This window comes from Tupaia chinensis, unplaced genomic scaffold, assembly GCF_000334495.1.
Source record: "Tupaia chinensis unplaced genomic scaffold, TupChi_1.0 Scaffold000007_1, whole genome shotgun sequence".
Taxonomy (NCBI): domain Eukaryota; kingdom Metazoa; phylum Chordata; class Mammalia; order Scandentia; family Tupaiidae; genus Tupaia; species Tupaia belangeri.
Window position 1 is genome coordinate 116,382 of NW_006159436.1, and position 18,330 is coordinate 134,711.

General features: G+C 41.5%; 1 protein-coding gene across 1 annotated transcript; it reads right to left on the minus strand.

Moving 5' to 3' along the window:
* Nucleotides 1-3,483: 3,483 nt before the first annotated feature.
* On the minus strand, nt 3,484-13,749 carry ZNF367 (zinc finger protein 367; the record flags this gene model as incomplete). Its single annotated transcript, XM_014591996.2, is given in 4 exon segments — nt 3,484-5,998; nt 7,902-8,040; nt 8,948-9,067; nt 13,599-13,749. Coding segments are annotated over 4 exon segments (633 nt in total), but the record flags the coding sequence as incomplete, so codon positions are not given.
* Between the last annotated feature and the right edge of the window lie 4,581 nt (nt 13,750-18,330).

Genomic DNA, 18,330 nt, shown 5'->3' on the forward strand with positions numbered 1-18,330 from the left:
GCCCCCGCCCGCCCCCGCGAGTGCCCCGAGGCCGGCGGGGAGGGTCGGCGCCCGGACTTTATCCTCAGGAGTGTCCCGGGTCCAGGCGCCCCTCCGGATCGGAGAGAGAGGCCCGGAAACCGGTTTGGGAGCGATGAAAGCTCGACCTTCCTGCAGCCTGCTCTCTTGGCTAGAAAGACTTCCGTAAGTCGCCGGATTGGTTTGGTTTGGGGTTTTATTTTTTTTCCCTTCTACAATACCTTTTTGTTTCGCGTACAATGGACATAAAGTGAATGAAACACACACAGTTTTATGAGTCGAGGCTTGAGATGTCTACCAGTATGTACCAAAGGCTGCTTTTCTGCTCCTGGGTATTATTTTTGCAGCTCTCCCATGTTCTTCCATCGCTGAGTATGACCACCCCTTCTGTACCCAGCTGTCAGTTGATGGGCTTGTTGGCTGAGTCCAGTTCAGGGCTGTTATGAAAAAAGCTTCCACGAACATTCGCAGACAAGTGTTGGCCTGAAAGTATGTTTTCATTTCTCTTCTGTAAATACCTAGGAGTGGACTGGCAAGGACAGGGCAGGTGAAGGCCCAGAGCTGCCCTTGTCTAGCTGCAGGGCTGGTTCCCGCCTCCCAGCAGGGCCTGTGTTTTCCTACCGCATGCACATTAAGCAGCATGGGGGCTACTTTAGCATGTTTTCAAGTCAGTGTCCCGTATTTCCAGTCAGAATAATTAACTTTAAAGACCTGACTTTAAGCCTTTCTCCCTTTTTCTTTTCTTTCTTTCTTTTTTTTTTTTTTTTTTTTTTTTTTTGTAGAGGTTTTGGCCTTAGGGTACATGCACTCGAGAGACAGAGACAGTGAAAGTGAGAAATCACTTCCTTCCCCCCCCCCAACCAGGGATGGCCATGCCTCAATCCCTTCTCCATTATCCTCCGGCAATACAGAGCACGCACACACAGGCGCCCTGCGTGAGTTTCAAGCTACTGGGTCCAGGACTTGAATCAGGGTCGGCCATGTGGGAGTCCAGCAGCATAATTGCCATGCCATCAGCTGGCCCCTACCCTTTTTTCTTTAACTGCCAAAAGGAATGTCCACTCCAGAGAGAAAGAGAAAACACCTCTCAATGGAGGTGGTGACTTCAGCCCCTTCTCCCTTTCCCCATTCCTGAGGGATCTGGGAGCACGCACATTTGCCTGGCGTTTTTCAATTTGCCTGGCCAGGACTGGAACTACAATCTGCCATATGCAATCTGACTCCCTTATCCACAGGGCTACACGACAGCCCTGGAATTTAAGCTTTTTGAAAAAGCTAAAGATTTCAAGTTAAATAAAAGTTGGAGCCAGGGACCAGTAGATAGCATGATGGCTATATCACTGGACTCCCATGTAGTCGACCAAGGTTTGAGTCCTGGACCCAGTGGCTTAAACTCACACTGGGTGCATGTGTGTGTGTCCCCAGGATCCTGAGAGGAGAATGAAGGAGAAGGGATTGTGGCGTGGCCATCCCCCTGGGGGGTGATTTCTCGCTTTCTGTCTCTCTGTCTCTCTCTGTCTTTCTGGTGAGCACATGTGCCCTATAGCAAAAAACTCTCAAAAAAAAAAAAAAAAAAAAAGGCCTAACTATATAGATGCCTTGTTTTCCCGATGCAGGCACTCTACAGGCTGGTAACTGAGAAATGTTTTCAGCCTGGGTTAGAGCTAAAGTAGAATTTTAGCCAAACAGCTGGCACTAAACAGCCAGAACATCCCCAATTGCTCAAACAAGAAGACAGGGCCAGCTCCTTGGCACAGTAGTGATATGCTGCTCAAAAGAAGCTGGGTCCCACATGGCTGCCACAGTTGGAGTTCCCAGCTGTTAGCCTGAAACTCACCAGGTATGCGAATGAGTGCCAGGGTCTGGCAAGCTGGCAGACCAGTGGAGGGAGGAGCTTGCAGCATGACCAGACACATGTGCTTTCCTCACACATGTACACATATATGCTCTATCATGATATAGAGAAAACAAAAAATTTTAAGAGATTTCTGCTATAGGGCATGTGTGCTCACTGGAGAGACAGAGAGACAGCGAGAAATCATCCCCCAGGGGCAATGGCCATGCCACAGTCCATTTCCTTCTCGGGATTTTAGGCATGCACACACATGCACCCGGCCTGAGTTTCAAGCCATGAGGTCTGGGACTCGAACCACAGTCAGCTGTGTGGAAGTCCAATAACTTAACCATTACACCATCTGCTGGTCCCGAAAATAAATTTGTAAAGAAAACACATAGAAATCCATTTTAAAATAAAAAATGCATTCATATTCAAGTTGACCCCAAAATCTGAAATGAGTTACTTTGGTTAATTTCCTCGAGAATTCCAACTAAGTTTCCACTGAATCTTCAAAGAAGCTTTGACTATGTGAACAGTAAAATAAAGTCACTTTAATGACAGCCTTCATCATTAATTCTAGAATTAATTCTTTATTAATTTGCTTCTATATGCACACTTCCAGGCCCTTATCATCACTGTCAAAGTCCTGTCCTTTCCCTGTTTAAATCCCAGCTCACATTAAGAGTTACTCTTGATCAAAGTAAACAGGCTTTCACTAGATTCTTGGAGAGAGGTGACCCCAAATTCAACACTTCCTGAATAAGTGAAATGAAATCCTAGTTCTTTATTAATTCACTTTAAGGTATGGGATAGAGCTGGCAATAGTTTAATATGTATCTGTACCAGTGTGTTTTTAACACTGTAATAATGAGCCAGATGAGAAAGTTACATATCTATAATCTAAAAGGCCGTAGTTTTAAAGTAAGAAAATATAATTCACATTATGGTCACAATTATGCAAAAAAGATGCCTGGAATGAGACTGAAGTGAAATATAAAATGCACTGAAATAATAATGATGGAAGAATGTATGACTATAAGAGATGTTTCTATTTTTTCAAGATTTACTTAATTTTCTTTATTATTTTTAATTTTCTATAGGGCGCATGCACTCACCAGAGAGAGACATACAGAGAGAAAAAGAGAAAGAGAAAATGAGAACACAAGCCACCAAATCCAGGCCTCGAACTGCAGTCAGCCTTGTGGGAGTCTAGTGCCTTAACCACCATGCCACTTGCTGGCCCCATGATGTTTCTATTTTTTAAACTTGCTTGTGTTATTGTTGTTTGGTTTTTTTTTTAACTGTCAGAGGCACATTTGTTCACCAGAGAGAAACAGAAAGATAAAGCACCCCTCAACACAGCATGGCCAGCCACGCCGCAGTCTCTCCTCCGTTTCTCCATCCTGTCAGGATCTGAGGCACGGACGTGCGCCTGCTGGTTTTCAAGCTTCTGGGGCCGAGATCTGAACTGCAGTCAGCCATGTGGGATCCAGCTCTCTTAACCCCTAGGTCACAGAGCACCAGCCCTCTTTTAAAGACTATTTTATATCATGGCAATTCTATTTTTGATAGGAAAATAAATGATAAAGATTTCAAGAATGAACATATACTTTAAAATTTAAATTAAAATAAATTTTTATTCAAAGCATCTTTTAAAATTACAGCATGTTTATTCGTATGCTGTTAACTCTGCCAAACTACAATTTAGCCATAGGAAGCATAAAACACTTCACGAATTTGAATGTAAACCACATTTTTAAAACAAAAAGCAGTCTTAACACACCTCAAATTTTAGATGCCAATGTATTTTGTCCAAGTAACATAGCTTATATCGAGAAAGAACATTTTAAATGTTTTATAGTAAATAGTTATAATAATTTCTTAAACTGTTCCAATTATACAAATAAAAAATGTTTGTGAATATAACTAGTGTAGTTGACAAAAGCTGACTGGAAAAACAAGTAAAAACTCTTGTTTTTGAAGGCCTTAAATCTTAACTGTGAATTGGCAAATATTCATCGTTTTGAAAGTCTTACTACTCTTCAGGTAAGTTTATAAAATTTTAAATTTCCCACGACTGATGAGTGTTGCTTTTTTAGTTCATCGAAATCTATTTGAGGGGGAAAATTCTAGAGAAAATGCTGAAACCTAAAAAGGAAATTCAGAAGCTACAGTCTCTCTTACCGTCCTTTTAAGTGCTCCACGTTAAAATTCGAGATACCAGATTACGAACAAAATTCTTAGACCATTACAAATATAAATTCTCTTATTAAAAAAAATCCTAAAGATTTGCAATTTACTGTACAGAGGAATTACATTTTTAAAGTATGTCCTCAGCATACACATTATTTGTAACTATCATATCTTTCATACTTTCGCTCTTCAAGACATTTACATAACTCCCCTCCCCTGTGGCTACGTATCTTAAACTATCTGTGTACTGCAACACTGGGGTGTTTGGATAAAGAAGCCTACATTCTAGATAATATTTAAACTACATCGGTATGATACCACTTCACCTCAAAAAAGAGAAAAGGCGCTAAGAGCCCCTATTTCCCCTGTTAATCTGAGTTTCACTCCAGTTAAGCAATCTATAAATTACCATGCTACGCATGTCATTCATTTCTGCTTATCACAAAAGTCAAATGATGGCGATTTTTGCTACATAAAGGAGGTGGACTGCTCAGCTCTTGGTTTTTCTGTTCATGCTTCAGTACATAAAGTGATGTTTAATAACTTCATCTACTTGAGAAAAAGGGTTTAAAACCACCACACAAGTTAACACACTTGCAGTTAGAACTATTCCAGAAGCCTACTTATTTGAGTAGCTACTATTTTCTGCAGTGTTTAACTGACAGCTAAATTTAGTGAACACAAAATAGCTTGGCATATTATTCTGAAGTAAAGCGAGAAGGTGGCTTTACGCACTGAAAATATAAATATGGAGGCTTCCACTCGCTAATAATACTAAATAAGCAGTACAATTAAAATTTAGTGTTGCTAACAAAAAATCTAAAACATTTCACTACAAAACAACCCTGCAGATATCCCTTTTATTCATAAAAATCTAAGTGCCAAATCTCACTACAGGGTCTGTAACGTCTGTTTTTGTAAAATGACCAATTACCATGTCACCTAGACTTTGCAAGATTAATCACTCAATTTCAGCAAAAGAGAAATGTGAAATGTGCAAAAGTTCCCAAGTTAACATGTTAAAGATGACAAGTGCTTTTCCAATTTAAACATTATAATGTGTCATAAAGCCCCAGAAAGATAGAATAAGACTGATTTTACTCCAATTTCAAAAATTCTGAACCATTATGCGTCTCACCAAGATCCTCCAATGTCTGTTTCCTTCCAAGTCCCTAACTTAGAACATCTTCCAAAATAGCTTCCCATTTCTCTAGCTTTATTCAGCACACTATTTTGCAGTTTAAAAATATATATCTTACACAATATCTTAGACTTTCTTGCCTGTTTCAGTGTTTACAGTATTGTTAAACATGCTAATATACATTGTTAAAAATGATCTTATAAATAATCCATTTCAACCTTCTTTGGCGATTTGTACCATTCTGTTTTTCACACAAATGTCTTATTCAGAAAGTGCTTCCTGTGAGAACTGCTTCCAATGAATGCATTAAACTTGCAAAATCTAGCTTCCCACAATATGTAGTTTTCTACCCTGTACTGTGCAGTCCGTATTTACAAAATATTTTAAGCTTTACATCAAATCCATTTCCATATAAAAAAAAAGTGCAATTCTCTCTCACCCCGCATACTGGGGCAATGACATTCTTCATAAGTTTCTATAGAATAGCAGCCTATGATAAGCAAATAAGGTGCTTAGCTTATGCCCAAGGATCTACTGTTTCAGGATGCCGGGCGGTACTCCCGCACGGGGGCCAGTCCGTGTCCGGCTACTGGCGCAGCGGCGCGCTGGTGAGGTTGGCCAGCTCGATGAGCGCCAGGGCCCCGTGCAGGCGCTCGCGCTGCTCCTGCAGCCGCCTCTGGGCGCCGCTCTTCTCATTGTCCTCCTCGTCTGACTGCGGGTACTCCAGGGGGTCCTGCTGCTCCTGGTCGGCCTTTGGAACCAGCTTGCCTTTCGAGGTGGGGGTGCGCTGCTCCCTCATTTCCCAGTACCTGCGTGGAGTGCGGACACAGGAGTTAGATGGTAGACCGAAACTTCTCACAGTTACTCTTTTTTTTTTTTTTTTTTGAGAGATTTTCACTGTAGGGCGCGTGCGCTCGCCAGACAGACAGAGAGAGAGACATAGAGACAGAAAGCGAGAAATCACCCCCCAGGGGGGATGGTCACGCCACAATCCCTTCTCCTCCATTCTCCTCTCGGGATCTTGGGCACGCACGCACACGCACCCGGCGTGAGTTTTTAAGCCACCGGGTCCGGGACACAAACCGCGGTCGACTACGTGGGAGTCCAGCGACATAGCCATTACGCTAACTGCTGGTTCCCTCACAGTTACTCTCTTTAACAAAAAAAGGCCTTTACAGGAGCCAGCAGGTGGCTGGTGGTTAAGGCACTGGATTCCCACATGGTTGACTGCAGTTCAAGTCCTCGTACTGGGGCTTGAAGGTCACACAGGATGCATGTGTGCCCAAAGTCCAGAGTGGAGAGTGGACTGCTGTGTGGCCATCCCTCTGGAGAGTGATTTCTCACTTTCTCTCTGTCTCTGTCTCTTTAAAACACATGTCCTAGGGCAAAAACTTAAAAAAAAAAAAAAAAAAAAAAACTAGCAAGTCACCAGAGACCAGATTATGAAGGGCTTTGAATGCCATAATAAAGGACTTCACGTTTATTCTGAGGATCATACTGGCATTTTAGAAAGAGTCCTTAAATCATAGACCCTTAAGAGAATTTCTTGTTCTGTCCCCTCCCCCCTTGTTGCCATTAAAAAAATTAAATTGGGTGCTTTTTGGAATTTCATTTTAAAAGAACCTCTACCCTCTATCCTGGTTTTAATCAGCATATAACTAATTCTAAGATAAAGAAAATGGGAAGAGGAGGGCCAACAGATGGCGTAATGGTTATGTCACCAGAATCCCACATGGCAGACTGTGGTTCAAGTCCCAGACCTGGAGGCTTGAAACTTATGCTAAGTGTGTGTGCATGAATGCCCAAACTCCTAAGAGGAGAAGAGAGGAGACGGGACTACAGTGTGGCCATCCCCCTTGGAGGTGATTTCTCACTTTCTCTCTGTCTCTCCAGTCAGCACAGGCACCCTATAGCAAAAAATCTCTTAAAAAAAAGAGAGAGAGAGAAGAGTTACACATGAAATAAAATGCATACAAACCCTTCTTTTAAAATGGGAAAACTCTTCCTTTTAAAATAAACTGTGATCTGGGCACTCCAACTAATGATGATCTCATACTTTTCTATCGTACACAGATCCTAACACCACTCATAACAACACTGCAGAAAATAAAGGCCCATTTCAGGGCCAGCAGATGGTGTGGTGGTTAAGATGCTGGACTCTCACATGGCTGACTCCATGGCTTGAGTCCTGGACCCAGCAGCTTGAAAATCATGCAGGGTATGGGTCCATGCATGCCCAGAATCCTGAAAGAATGCAGGAGAAGGGACTGCAGCATGGCCATTCCCCCTGGGGAATGATTTCTCACTTTCCCTCTCTCTGTCTCCAGCTAAGTGATGCTCCCTGTGGCAAAAACCTAACAAAGGAAAAATGGGGGGCCAGCAGGTGGCATGGTGATTAAAAGTAGAGGACTCCCACATGGCCAATGTGTGGTTTGGGCCTGTCAACTTTCACACTTTACCTCTCTCTCTCTCTCTCTCTCTCCCCCCTTCCCTCCCTCACTCCCCCCCTCTCTGGTCAAAATAAAATTAATTTCAAGTAAATAAATAAGGCTAAATAATTATCTAAAAAAGAAAGAAAAAGAAAGGCCTATTTCAAATTATGTTATAAAATGTGCATAACAGCAACGTATTTAAAATGAGAACCATCTGCACCCCTAGCATAAGCCCATGCCCATAGCAGAAATCTCCCAGCACTGAACGGTGGCACCTTACTTGGCTAGCCACTCAGCAGCAGCCTTGTTGTCTGCAGCCTGATGCTTGCTGAGTGAGTCCGTGGGCTCCTCTCTCTTCAGCCTGGCATAGGGGTGCTTCGGACAGTGGCGGTTTGCATGGGTGAATCTGCTCAGGCAGCCTTCAAAACACAGAGAAACCACTTGTCAGAATCAGACCATCTGGCAAACAGACACATGGAAGACGATCAGTTTCACCAGTAAGACAGTAGGTAAGACTGAGCATTCTGTAAGTTGGAAAAGAAAAACAACCAGACTGGCCTAAACACAATCTCACTGATGCCATGAGGAGGACAAGAAGGCAGTTCCGTCAGGTCTCAGTTATTGGCATGCAAATGTGCCCAGCGTCTAGAAAGTGATTTAAAAATGATTAAAACATCTGACCCAGGAAATTCATTCTTGAACCCTGGCATAAATAAATATCCCAAAGATGAAAAAGCTGTCAAATGTGAAAACATTCTCCCCATTTCTTGGTAACAAGTAAATTTTAACAACAAATTAAATATTTAGTATCCAACACTGACATAGTCACTGTATACATACTTAAGCAAATTCACTGGACAAAAAGTATAGACATTTGAAGCATTTATGGCAATAATCAAGAAAACTACAGAGAAATAGGATGTAACTGTACTGACTTTCAAACAGGATTATGTAAAAATGTGCCTAAAAAAAGTATCTTTTGAAATTAATGTAAGAGATTTAAAAGACAGTATGCTTAATCTCACTTTTACAGTAAAAAGTTTAAAGGCAAGGTAAAAGCCTACGCTAAAAGCAGTATCTCTGCTATAGATTTTTCTACTGCCTACATCTGGATATCGTATTTTTAAGGCTTAATCTAAAAAGAATACTTTATTTAAAACTGAATGATTTCTAAGAAATTCAGCATGGATCATAATTAGCAAGAAAGAAAGCTTATGTTTTATAAAATGTTTATCATACTTCTCCCCCTGAAAAAATTCAAGTAAAGGAATTTCCGCTGCTAACTCACAACTAGTTAGTCCACAAACTTAATTTCTAACACCGTACCGTTTTCTGAGCAAACGAAAGGTTTCTCTCCGGTGTGAAGACGCTGATGTGTTTTGAGCTGTCCGCTTTGAACAAAGGCCTTCCCACAGTCCGGATAGTCACATAGGTAGGGTCTCTCACCTAATAGGCAGATGTTACAGATTATATCTTGAGCCAATGGGGAAAGGCGGGATCAAAATTTATATCATTCCAAACAACAATAAAACACATCTCGGCTCTGATGGGGAGCACTGCTTTTTCTTTAGGCCTTGAGCTTTCTGGTACAGGCTCAAGTCCTTGAAGTTACCATCTTCAGCTAACCCCATTCCTTTTGTCCCAATCACTAGCTCAGGCTGATTCTTCACTACTCTCCCTTCTGCTCTCCCAATGCCCCTTCCCCTGTCGGAGTGGCAGCCCCTACACCTAGAACGAACCTCCCATAGCTCCCTCACTGGCCTATCTCCCTGCCCTGCCAGGATGTTTAGTGTGGCTGGCAGAGGACACTGCTTTTGTCATCCTGACCATCCCTGAGCCACCCTAAACCCTATTACACTGCTTGGACAAAGAAAAATCACCTGCTTTCATCTTGTTCTAATCCTATTTTCTCTTGCCATTCCAATATGCCTAATCCTGCAGGCTGTCAATCAAGCATTCCCCCTCCCCCTGTCTCTAAATAACTGAACTCTTGTATCCCTTCCTGAGCTCAAGTGTCCCATGCTGTTTACGCATCATGGCAGTCTCCTGCAGAGCCATAGCACCTGATGTTTCACTTCCATTCCTGTAGATGCCACAGTGCTAGGCTCAGACAAAGTGCTCAAAAATGCTGTAAAAGCGTTAAACTTGCTACTCCTTGAGGAAATATCCTTTAATCAACAGTTATATATTGGTTCTTCCAGTGACTCAAAGTACAAGAACAAGTTCTTAAGTTTCTCATTATTTAGATATACTAAATGGTTACGATAATTAGACATGAATTAATAAAAAGCAGGCTATGGGGGATTATTTAAAATAGCAATGTAAAAGTTTATTTATTTTATTTATTCATTCATTTATTTTAATTTGACCACAGAGAGGCACAGAGAGAGAGAGAGAGAGAGAGAGAAAGTAAGAAAGCAAGCCACCAGGTCCAGGACTCAAACCGCATCGGCCATGTGGTAGTGTCCAGGACCTTAACCACACCACCTGCTGGTCCTCAGGAAAAGTTTATTTTAAAAGCTCTTCTCTTTATTCGTGATAGAGTACATGCATAAGCATGTGTGTGTGAGAGAGAGCTAGATAGATCAACACCTTCCATAGGGTCTAGTCATTCCATAAAACTCTTCTCCATTCCTCTAGTAGCCTGTCAGATCTTGGACCCATAGCACATGCCTGGCACGTTTCAGGCTGACAGGGCTGGGAATTCGAACCACAGTTGCCATGTGGGATCCAGTTTCTCTTGAGCAAAGCATTACCAAGGCACTACAGGGCCAGCCCGAGGAAAGTTCGTTTTTTTAGGTTTTTGCTGTAGGGCGCATGCATTACCAAGGCACTACAGGGCCAGCCCGAGGAAAGTTCGTTTTTTTAGGTTTTTGCTGTAGGGCGCATGGGTTTGCTGGAGTGAGACAGTGAGAGATAAAGTGAGAAATCACCTCCCGGGGAGATGGCCATGACGCAGTCTTTTGTTGGGATTTTGGGCACACACGCACATGTACCCAGCGTGATTTTCAAACTGCCAGTTCTGGAACTTGAACTGCGGTCAACCATGTGAGAATCCAGTGCCTTAACCACCATGCCACCTCTTGGCCTCCAAGAAGTATTTTTTGTTTTTTGTTTTTTTGAGAGGTTTTTGCTATAGGGCACATGCACTCGCCAGAAAGAAACAGAGAGATAGAAAGTGAGAAATCACTCCCCAGTGAACGCACACATGCCCAGAGTGAGTTTAAGCCACCAGGTCCAGAACTCGAACTGTGGACGACTTCATGGGAGTCCAGCGACACAGCCATTATGCCATCTGCTGTCCTGAGGAAGTGTTTTTATAACACATACCAGAGGTCTTCAAAAAGTTCGTGGAAAACAATTATGAAAAAATTATCCATGGATTCCAAAATATTCCTAAATAAACTCGTACTTTAATTCAATTTTTCTACAGACTTCTTGAAGTCTCCTCATACTATTAAAGCTTAACTATCCCTTGGATTAAGTTACTTGGTATACAGCACAGCAGGCAGAGACCTGGAGGTAAGAGATGATACAGTGGGCTGGTGGAGAAGACTATATCCTATAATATTATTAAAATGTATCTTTTCAGAAGTAAGAAAATAAGAAGTAGGTGATATCCAGAAACACAGAAGAAAAACAGGGCACTAAGGGTCCAGTACCATCCAATAGGACTATAATGTGAATTACTTCTAGAAGCCACATTAGAAAAAGTAAAAAAAAAAAAAAAAAAGGGGGAGGGGGAGGCCAGGAGGGGGCATGGTTACATAAAAAAAAGAAAAAAAAAAAAAAAAAAGGGGGAGGGTGAGGCCAGTAGGTGGCATGGTTAAAAGTACTGGACTCACACATGGTCGAATACAGTTCAAGTCCCAGACCTGGCAGCTAGAAATTCATGCTGGGTGCATATGTGTGTGTGTGCCCGAAATATCAGGAAGAAAATGGAGAAGGGATTGTGGAGTGGTCATGCCCCGTGGGGGGTGATTTCTTACTTCCCCTCTCAGTGTCTCTCTGCCTCTCTCTAGCGAACACTCATACCCTGTGGCAAAACCTTAAGGGAAAAAAAGAGAAAATAAAAAGAAACAGGTAAAATTAATTTTAATAATTAATTTTATTGAGTACAATCTATAATACTGTCACTTCAATACATAAAAATAAAAATTATTTTTCACCAAAAGTGTGCTTATTTTTTTTACTTCATGAGACAGAGAAAGAAAAAGATAACCGCCCTAAACACAGTCTCACACCCAGTCGTCCCCCAGCCTTCCCAGCCAGCTAGGATCACAGGCACGTACGCGTGCACGCGGTGTGCACCAGTGATTCGGGAACTGAACTCCAGCCTTCCACATGGCTTCCAGCCCTACACAGCGTTGTCTACTGCTATACTCCAGTAGCTGGACCCAACTGTAAAAACAAATGAATTGTACACTCTTTTTTTTTTTTAATAAGAAGTAGATTCTACACTCACTGCCCATCTCAGTGTAGACCATTCACGTTTCAAACACTCACTAGTCCCGTGCACTAATTGTTCATGTATTGAGCAGCATACCCTCAACTCCAGGGTACAGGAGAGCGTGGTAATTAGTTTTTGGCACCTCAGTTTCCTCATCTATAAATCATCAGAACTAAAAGGCTCCTTCCTCTGGAGCCAACTTTATGGAGAGAACAAGAAAAGACCCTCTAAATTACCTACTGGCTCTCTATATAGCATTTAAAATGCAAGAACAATTTACATACAATAAAGATGTACAGTAACCTTGGGATAGCCACATACAACGTGGTTAATTCTGAGAAATCATAAATCACTATAGATTGGTCGGGGCAAACACTCTGATGGTGCACTGACAACTCTAGAAATTCTATTGAAAGCTTGATGAGGGGTCAGCAGGTGTGTGGAGGCTAAGGCACTGGATTCCACATAGCCAGCAGCACGGAGTGAGTCCTGGACCCAGAGAAAGGACTGCAACGTGGCCATCTCCCCTGGAGAGTGATTTCTCACTTGCTCTTTCTCTCTCTCCAGTGAGCACACATGCCCTATATCAAAGCTAAAAAACAAAACTTGATGATCACTATTCAAGTATCTAGCCTACAAATGAATTTTAACAATTACACAGATAACTTAAGAGCATCTCATGGGCCAGCAGATGGCGTAGTCGATACATTGCTGGACTCCCACGTGGCCTACCACAGTTCCAATTCCTGGACTGGTGGCTTGAAACTCACACCAGGCACGTATGTGTACATTCTCAAGATCCCAGGAGGAGAATGGAGGAGAAGGGACTGTGGCATGGCCATCCCCCCTGGGAAGTGATTTCTCATTTTCCTTCTCACTATCTCTGTCGCTCTCTCTCCAGCAAGTGCACATGCCCTAAGGCAAAAATCTCCTTAAAAAAAAAAAAAGAGTATCTCAAAAAAATTCAAGTAAAGGGTAGGTCTAACTTTAACAATAATATCATTGTGACATCTAGGTTAATTACCATGATAATTTCATACTTCACATAGAACCAGTGTTCATAAAAATCACCATTCTCGGGACCAGCAGTTAGCGTAATGGCTATGTCGCTGGACTCCCACGTAGTCAACCGCGACTTGAGTCCCGGACCCGGTGGCTTAAAAACTCACGCCAGGCGCATGTGCGTGCGTGCCCAAGATCCCAAGAGGAGAAGGGAGGAGAAGGGATTGCAGCATGGCCATCCCCCCGGGGAGTGATTTCTCGCTTTCTCTCTCTGTCTGTCTGTCTGGAGAGCACACGCACCCTATAGCAAAAACCTCTCCAAAAAAAATTAAAAAAAAAAAAAAATCACCATTCTCTACCCAAAAGAAACTTAATACACTATGCCTATTTTTTTAAACTTCACAAGCAATAGAGGTAACATGAGGAAATATAAGGTAACTAAAAAATGAATGTATAGGCCCAAACGTCTGATCAGCTTTTAGTTAAGCATTACTTCTGACAGTCTCTGGTGTTTGCTCGGCTTACCTGTATGGGTCCTTTTGTGAGCCTGGAGGGACTTCTCCCGTGGAAACACCCTGTTACAGATGTTGCAGCGGATTCTGCTGGATGAATGCTCGCCTTCATTTATTAAATCCCGAACCGTATCTGCTCTGGGTCTACCACGTCGGATTCCATCCTGTTAACAATTTTTACAAACATTACTGTCATTTCGAGGACTCTACTCATTAAAGGAATATATCATAAAAGACAGTTTTTAAAAACCCTTCTTGAGTGATGTCGGTGAAAATATGAGAATAAGTATCTCTAAGGACCGGTCCCTCCACAGCTGCATACTTATTTATTTATTTATTTCAATTTCATCAGAGAGGGGACAGAAAGAGAGAGAGAAATAAAGTGAGAAAGCAAACCACCAGGTCCGGGACTCGAACCATGGTCAGCCCTGTGGGAGTCCAACGCCTTTAACCCCCATGCCACCTGCTGGCCCCAGGAAATTAGAACTTTGAGAAGTGCCCTGGCAATAGTAAAAATAGGAATTTAGGAAGTCACATATTGGCCCAGAGCAAGATGAATGCTCAGAGGAATAGAAAAGACTCTAAGCTTTCATCTTGGGCTGATCTTCAGGCTTAGCACAGCAGGAAATGAAGGCTAAGGTAGAGATTAAGCTAAGCACCAACCATGTGCCCTATCACAGAGTCATTCTGCAAAGACTGGGAGAGTTTTCTCTCTCTCTCTCTCTTTTTTTTTTGTCCAGAGGTAATGGGCTCCAGGCAAAATCAACACCAACTGAGAAGAAGCAGACATTAGGCTTACTAGATAAAAAAAAACTTTCAACCAACTGTCTTAAATGTGCTTGATTACCAAACAGAAATCAGGACAAAGAATGAAGAGAAACCAGGAGAACAATGCATCAACAAACAGAATACCAAAACAAAAATAGAAGTTACACAAAACAGAACCAAATAGATATTCTGGATCTGAAAAGTACAATAAATGAAATGAGGGACCAGCAGTTGGCATAATGGCTTCATTGCTGGACTCCCATGTAGTTGACCGCAGTTCGAGTGCCGGACCTGGTGGCTTAAACTCATGCCAGGCGCGTGTGCATGCATGACCAAGATCCCGAGAGGAGAATGAAGGAGAAGGGAATGCGGCATGGCCATCCTCCTGAGGAGGTGATTTCTCGTTTTCTGTCTCTGTCTCTCTCTGCCTTTCTGGCAAGCGCATATGCCTGATAGCAAAAAACATAAATAAATAAATAAATAAATAAATAAATAAAATAACTGAAATGAAAATGAAAAATATTCACTAAAGGGATTCAGTGGCAGATCTAAATCAGTAAACTTGAAGGTAGGTGAGTTGAAATAATTCTGTCTGAAAAATAGGGGAAAAAATGAAGAAAATGATGCATTGAGCCTCAGACACCATCAAGCATACCGACATACACAAATTGGAGTCCCAGGAGCAAGAGAGAAAAGGAAAGAAAAAAATGTTTGATGAAATAATAGCAGAAAGCTTCCCAAATTTTATAAGATACAAATCTAAATATCCAAGAAGTCCAATGAACTTCAAGAAGATCCAGAATATACAAATAACTCTTACAACTAACAAAAAGATAAAAACCCAATTTAGAAATAGGCAAGAGACTTAAATAGATATTTCTCCAGACACACAAATGGCCAGAAGGCACATAAAGACGCTCAACACCATTAGAAAAATGCTAATCACAATCACAATGATGTATCACTTCACACTGACTAAGTTATACTCTAAAAAAAGAGAGAGAGAGAGAGGAGGAGGAGGTGGGGGAGAAGAAGTAGGAAATAAAGGGTTTTTTGGCAAGGAAATAAAGAAATTGGATCCACCATGCATTACTGGTGGGAATTTAAAATGGTACAGGCCACGATGGGAAAGTTAGAGGTTTTGGGCAGTGTCTTGGACACGCTCAATGGAATCAACATACAGTGAAAATATACGTTATAAACTGGACGAACCTCAGAGACGGTACACTAAATCAAAGCAGCAGACACGAGAGGCCACATAGTGTACGATTCCACCTACGGGTATACCTAGAATAGATCAATCCATAGAGACAGACGACAGACGTAGTTTCCATAACTGTGTGTACCTGCTTAATGGATACAAGGACTTCTTTTAGGGTGATTAAATGTTTTAGAACTTAAACAACATTGTGAATGTACGAAAATATGGGTTTTACACTTTACAATGGTTAATTTAATATTACATCATTTCACCTCAATTTAAACAAATAAAAAACTAAGGAAATCTGAATGTAGTCATCCCTCTGTAACCCAAGAGATTGGTTCCAGGACCCCCATGGCTACCAAAATCTGTGGATGCTCAAGTCCCCTGTATAAGACAGCACAGGCCAGTGAGCCCTCCGCATCAGCAGGTTCTGTATTCCTAGATTCAACCAACCATGATTAAAATATATAAAGTCTGGGCCAGCCATGGGTGGTGGTTAAGGTGGCTGCATCCCACGTGGCCAACTGATGGTTTGAGTCCCAGACCCAGTGGCTTGGGAAACAAGCCAGACATGTATGCATACCCAAAATCCTGAAAGGAGGGAAAGATGAAGAGGAGGGATTGTGGTGTGACCACCCCTCATGAGAAATGCTTTCTCATTCTCCTCTCTCTGACTCTCTCTGGCAAGCACAAGCAGCCTCTGGCAAATTAAAAATAAATAAATAAATAAAAATAATATATTATATATATAATATATATACACACAACACACACATATATACATACATATATACACATACACATATGTATACACACATATAAAGTCTATAATGTTTAATAATAACATATCAATATTCATTAATTGTAACAAATGTACCACACTAATGAAAAATGTTAGCAACAAGGGAAATTGCAGTTTATGGGAACTTTCTGTACTATTTTCACAACTTTCTTATACATCTAAAGCTAATATAAGATAAACATTTCTTTTTAATTTTTACTTTCTAGATAACTTTAATTGCCAGAAGCTACATGGACTCCTCAGACAGAGAAACAGTGAGAAGAAACAAAGCACCCTTCAGTGCGGTGTGGTCACGCCACAATCCCTTCTCCAGCTCTCCATCCTGTCAAGATTTGGGCTAAGCATGCACATGCACCTGGCATGTTTTCAAGTTGCCAGGGCTGGGATACTGAATTATGGTCAACCACATGGGATTCAGCTCCCTTAAACACTAGGCCACAGAGCCAGCCCCAGATAAGTTAACTTCTACACATATAAGTTACATGGGAAAAAACTCATAGGCCCAGCCTGGTGGTATCAATGTAACAGATGTGGCAGTTGAAAGCTACATGGCCAACCACGGGTTCAGAACAAACACTGTTTTTTCTTAATTTGCCAGACAGAAAGAACGAAGGAGAGGGAGAAAGCATCCCCCATGGAGAATGGTCATGCTGCAGTCCGTTCTCCACTTCTCCCTCCTTCCAGGAATTTGGGCATGCACACACATATGCCCAGCGTGTTTTCAAGCCACCTGGACCAGGACTTGAAAACATGCTGGTTGGCTGAAAACACACTGGGCATGTGTGTGTGCCAGGATCCTGAAGAGCTGGAGGGCTAGGGAAACGGGAGCATGGTACGAGACCTTAGTGCATATGTTCGAGCTCTTGATCATGAGTAAAATAAAAAAAAAAAAAAAAACTTTCTAAAGGTCATAAAGGATTGTGTACAACTACAACCAAAATGAAAATGCTTTTCATTGTTTTCAATAAAAAACCTAAAACAGAGCCGGCCGGTGGCTAGGGGCACAGGACTCCCACATGGCTGACCGCAGTTTGGGTCCTGGACCTGGCTACTTCCTTTCTCAAGTTCCCTCTCTCTACTCTCTCTGTTTTTCTCTCGTTGACCCTCTCTGATCAAATCAAAATAAATAAATAAACTAATAAACTTAAATAAAAATAATTCTTTAAAGAAAAAAATGTTAAAAAAAAAACTAAAACCTCCCAAAAGCTTAAATATCAGCCTTGACACCTTGAAAAATAAGCTACAATCAAATTTTTGCTGTGAAAGAAATCTCAATCCCTACATGAATAAGTTACCTTTTATTTCCTTAGATAGTACAAGTATATGACCCCATTTCAATATAACACCATGAAAATTCCAATTGGTTGTTCGCAATGTATTAAACAGGAACACAGATGGTTAATAATTAAAGATATCTTATGTTGATAGTGTAAGTTCTCATTAGTTCTTATAGTTATTAACTTTTTAATAATTAAGAATATGGGGAGGCTGGAGCCAGCAGGTGGCATGGTGGCTAAGGCGTTGGACACTCCCACATGGTCAACCACGGTTCGAGCCCTGGACCTAGTGGCTTGCTTTCTCACTTTCTTTCTTTCTCTCTCTGTGTCTCTCTTGGGTTAAATTAAAATAAATAAATAAATACATAAATAAATACATAAATAAATAAATAAATATTAAAAAATATGGGAAGGCTATGTATTCAAAATAATTGAAAATAAAATCTCAAAGAGATATTTACACACCTATGTTCACTGCAATATGTTCACAATAGCCAAGAGATGTTAGCAATCAAACATCCATTGCCTGATGAATGGATAAAGAAAATATGGTGTATACGTAAAACAGACTATTAGTTAACATTTAAAAAAGAAGGAAATCGGGAACCAGCAGTTAGTGTAATGGCTATGTCGCTGGACTCCCACGGAGTCAACCACGGTTCGCGTCCCAGACCCGGTGGCCTCAAAATCCTGC